Below are 5128 nucleotides of genomic sequence, written 5' to 3' on the forward strand. Positions count from 1 at the left end.
CTCACCTCAGCCTCCCAAAGGCGTGGGATTACAGGCTGAGCCACTGAGCCTGGCTTATTTATATATTTGAATCTTACTTTACTCCACAAAGAATTAGAAGTAAATTAATTATGTTTTTTTTTTGAGTGTGCCAGGCTGAAGTGCAGTGGCACACTCACAGCTACCGCAACATTGACCTGCTAGGCTCAGGTGATCTTTCTGTCTCAGTCTTCCAAGTAGCTGAAACCACAGGCACATGCCACCATGCCCAGCTAATTTGTTTATTTTTAGGGAGGATTTATTGCAGAGACAAGGTCTTACCAAGTGGTCCAGGGTAGTCTTGGACTCCTGGGATCAGAGTCTTCTCACCTCAGCCTCCCAAAATGCTGAAATTACTGGCATGAGTCACTGCACCCAGCTAATTATGTTTCAATAAGCATCCTTGATAATAGTAAAAAGTATAGACTTGCAGAGTGAAACCCTGACTTATGAAATGATGAATTTTCAAGCATAAAATTAGGAGTACACTAAATGGGATGAGAGCAAAACTATACAGTGTTCCTGTTTGTACCAGGCATTGTTTGGTCTCTTAGTAAATGCTTAGTAAATGTTGCCTCTGTTACTGGTCCTTAAGAAATGGCTTTGGGGTTCCAAGTCACCTGTGCTTGTCTCATTTAGTAAGTCTGGTGTGAATTAGCCCAACTTTGGTTTATTTACCATGGAAAGAATCTCACTTTATTATCATTTTTTTTTTTTTGAGTTGGAGTCTCACTCTGTTGCCCAGGCTGGAGTGCAGCGACACGCTTACAGCCACTGCATCCTTGACTGCTGGGCTCAGGCAATCCTTCCTCTTCAGCCTTCTAACTAGCTGGAACTACAGGAGCGTACCACCACGCCCTACTAATTTTGTTTGTTTGTTTTTTGATTTATTGTAGAGGCAGGGTCTTGCCAAGCTGCCCAAACTGGTCTCAAATCCCTGGGCTCAAGCAGTCCTCTCGCCTCCGCCTCCCAAAGTGCTGGGATTACAGGCATGAGCCACTGTGTCTGGCTATTTTTTTTTTTTTTTTTTGAGTTGGAGTCTTACTGTTGCCCAGGCTGGAGTGGCACAATCACAGCCACCACAGTCTTGACCTGCTGGGCTCAGGTGATCCTTCCAAGTAGCTGGGTGCCATCACACCCAGCTAATTTTTAAAAAATCTATTGTAGAGATAAGTTCTTGCTAAGTTGCCCAGATTGGTCTCGAACCCTGGACTCAGATAGTCCTCTCACCTCTGCCTCCCAAAGTGCTGGGATTATAGGCATGAGCCACCTCACCTGGTAGAAAGAATCTCGCCTTAGACTGTACAATTTAGTGGTTGTATCGATCATTTTGATTTTTTCTAGTAATTTGTGTTTTCTTTCATATTTGGAGCTTTTAAATGTATTGACTCTTTTTTTTTTTTTTTTGAGTCACTGTGTCACCCAATTCAGAATGCATGAGTCACTGCATCTACTTCCTAGTCTCAGGTGATTCTTTGGCCTTAGCCTCCCAAGTAGCTGGGACTATAGGCATGCACAGCTATGCCCAGCTAATCTTTTGATTTTTTGAAGAAACAAGGTCTCGCTATATTGCCGAGGTTGGTCTCGAACTCCTGTCCTCAAGTGATCCTCCTGCCTTGGTCTCCCAAAGTGCTGGGATTATAGGCATAAATTACCATGTCCAGCCTTACTCTTTTTGGGGGGTGGGGGGGCTGGAATGCGGTGGCATGCTCACAGCCACTGCAGCCTCCACCTGCTGGGATTAGGTGATCCCTCCACTTTGGCCTTCCAAGTAGCTGGAACTACATGCACATGCTACCACACCTGGACTATTTTTTGATTTATTGTAGAGACAAGGTCTCACCAAGTTGCCCAGACTGGTCTTGAACCCTCAGGCTCAGGCAATCCTCTTTTCTCTGCCCCCAAAGTGCTGGGATTATAGGTTGAGCCAGTGTACCTGGCCTCTTTTTTTTTTTTTGAGATGGTCTCACTCTGTTGCCCATGCTGGAGTGCAGTGGCTATTCACAGGTGCAACTATAGTGTACTACAGTTTCAAATGTCAGGGCTCAAGTGAGCCTCAGCCTCCCAAGTTGCTGGAACTACAGATACTTTTTTACTCTTTAAGGAATTTTTATTTGTTGGTCACCTTTTCTGGTTTTTTTTCATATGCTTGAAATATTTCAATACTATTTTTTAAAAAACATTTTAAAACTAGAGTCTTCCTTTGGTGTTACTCTTGACCATACCAACTGGTTCTTTTTTTTTTTTGAGTTGGAATCTCATTCTGTCACCCAGACTGGAATGCAGTGGCATGCTTCCAGCCACTGCAGCCTCGACCTGCAGGGCTTCAGCGATCCTTCCACCTCAGCCTTCCAAGTAGCTGGAACTACAGGCGTGTGCTACCTCGCCTGGCTAATTTTTGATTTATTGTAGAGATGAGGTCTCGCCAAGTTGCCCAGGTGGGTCTCAAACCCGCAGGCTCAGGCAATCCACTCACCTCAGCCTCCCAAAGCATTGGGATTACAGGCTGAGCTATCAAGCCCGGCTTCCAACTGGTTCTTTACAGATTTTGAAAAGGCATTATGCATTGTCCATTGAAACCTTTGGTTATTGAGTCAGACTTTAGGAATTTTTTCCTTTACTCTGAATTTTTTCAGCTCTTAAACATTTTGTAGTACTTGGTTAGTGGATTGCTTTATAGATGTTCATTTGGTTATTTTATGTGTGTGTGGGCTTGGGGGTGTATGTGCCTGTGTGTGTGTGTGTTCTTTAAATTATTAACTTTCAAAGGTAGTAGGTACGCTGCCTTGATTCTCTTTTATACTTCCTTTAACTCCAGAGTACTTAGTGGTGTTGAGTAATTGTTATTCTTTTGTTTTAGATGACATAAATATTGCAGTTTTTGTTGGAAGTGAGCAAGTCTGTGAAGGTACAGATAATGTTGATCTCCCTTCGTATGTGTCTGCATTCATAGAAAATGAAGTTGGAAATGACCTTAAATCTTTAAAGAAACTTGATAAACTTATAGAACAGATGACAGAAAGTAAAATGCAGTTAGAAGAACAGGCAAGTATTGAAACTTATTGAAATAATATCAATATTATACTGATTATGATTAATATAATATAAACATAATCAATATTATATATGGAATTTTAAAGATACAGATTGTGATAGTCTAATCATTTAAAACTGTTTAAGGTTTTTTTTTTTGTTTGTTTTTTGCATTGGAGTCTCACTCTGTCACCCAGACTGGAATGCAGTGGCCGCTCCCGGCCACCGCAGCCTCGACATGCTGGGCTCCAGCGATCCTTCTGCCTCAGCCTTCCAAGTAGCTGGAACTACAGGTGTGCACTACCACGCCCAGCTAATTTTTTGATTTATTGTAGAGATGAGGTCTTGCCAAGTTGCCCAGGCGGGTCTCGAATCCGCGGGTTCAGGCAATCCACTCACCTTGGCCTCCCAAAGGCACGGGATTACAGGCTGAGCCACCGAGCCCGGCTTGTTTAAGGTTTTAAGGACCTATAATGTGCTACCTATTTTACAAATTATGTGAGAGACAAAGTTTCTACGATGTGACTTATATCTTGAAAACATCTAGAGCTAACATTTTACATAGCTTTTTATACAGTCACTTTTCTGTCCGTCTATGGTGAATATATAGGGACTTTTAAAATGCTTTTATAAGAAAATAATTTCATGGTATACAAGAATGTTTAAACACTATCATTTAAAATTTTATAAATGCACACATAGGGAGGAAACTTGAAATGAAGTATAGTAATAGTTATTTCTGGGTCTTGGTTGACTGGTGATTTATTTTCTAAATATTTTTATGTATATAGAGTTTTTTTTTCTTTTTATAATGAACATACTACTAAAATTAAAAAAAACCCCTAATGAATATAATCTTAAATGTATAAGTGGCCCCTCTACTTGCAATAGTGTGTTTATTCAAGATGAAAGACTTTTATTGTGTCACTACTAAATTAGGTTAAGTAAACTCTGTAGGTGTGTGGATGTGTTATCCCCAGGTTGTCAGTTACCTTACATTCTCCCTTCCCTATTACTTTAGGCCTTTACATCTTTCTGTCTTTCCACTATACCTACTGCTAGTCTCCAAGTTTGGCCTGGCCCTGTTTGCCTTTCCTATTCCTGAAGACAGGCTCTTGTGGGCCCAGTTAAGGAAATCTCTGTGGGTCTAGCTGAGTAGGTGGATACCAACCCAGGTGTGTGGTCTGCCACCATGGCCATCTTCATACCCCCAAGGTCAGCTCCTCTGCTACTTCTCTTAGCTGTTCTTCCTTAGACACCTACCCTTGGATAGGTACTCTTTCTCAAGCAGAAAAAAATCGAGGCCTAGTATGAATCTATTGAACAATCTACTCCACATTCCACAAACTTATATGCGATCATCTTTACCTCTTCATTCAGCAGATTCTGAGGCAGATGTTATGCCCAAGGTTCTGCCTGCCGCTTCAGGTTTTTTTTTTTTTTTTTTTTATGAGTTGGAGTCTCACTCTGTCACCCAGACTGGAGTGCAGTGGCCGCTCCTGGCCACCACGGCCTCGACCTGCTGGGCTCCGGTGATCCTTCCGCCTCAGCCTTCCAAGTAGCTGGAACTACAGGTGCACGCTACCCACCCGGCTAATTTTTTTATTTATTGTAGAGATGAGGTCTCGTCAAGTTGCCGGGTCTCGAACCCGCGGGTTCAGGCAATCCACTCACCTCAGCCTCCCAAAGGCACGGGATTACAGGCTGAGCCACCGAGCCCGATTCTGCCTCAGGTTTTAAACTTGCTTCATTATTCCTGTTTTACCCTGTGTAACTCAACTCGTCCTATCCCCTCCGCATGTGGACATACAAAGGTCTTTTCCATAAAAGCTAAACAAAGAAAACCTTCCCTTCATCTTTTAGTAGGTATCTATTGTTTCCTTTGACTGTCAGACTTCTTCAGAATGTCATCTTTGTTATCTGAATCTATTTTCTAATTTGCCATTAATCTTTTATCCACTGTCATCAGGGTTGTTTCTGTAATGACCATAGAAACTTTTGAGGAAAGTTCTTTATTGAACCTTCAATTCAGCCTGTCCAAAACTGGACTGATCCATTTCTTTTTTTTTTTTTTTTT

General features: G+C 42.0%; 1 protein-coding gene across 4 annotated transcripts in view; it reads left to right on the top strand.

Moving 5' to 3' along the window:
- RINT1 (RAD50 interactor 1) overlaps positions 1-5128 on the top strand; it is a 38161-nt gene that overhangs the window by 4843 nt on the left and 28190 nt on the right. For 3 of the 4 annotated variants that reach the window (XM_008071763.2, XM_021719433.1, XM_021719435.1), the window contains exon 3: positions 2879-3063. In XM_008071763.2, coding sequence (XP_008069954.1) covers positions 2879-3063 — 185 coding nt within the window. The remainder of the gene's footprint in view (positions 1-2878; positions 3064-5128) is intronic. The other variant, XM_021719434.1, reaches the window with a different exon arrangement.

The sequence above is a fragment of the Carlito syrichta genome, unplaced genomic scaffold (genome assembly GCF_000164805.1).
Source record: "Carlito syrichta isolate Samal-C Ts95f unplaced genomic scaffold, Tarsius_syrichta-2.0.1 Scaffold314713, whole genome shotgun sequence".
Classification (NCBI taxonomy): Eukaryota; Metazoa; Chordata; class Mammalia; order Primates; family Tarsiidae; genus Carlito; species Carlito syrichta.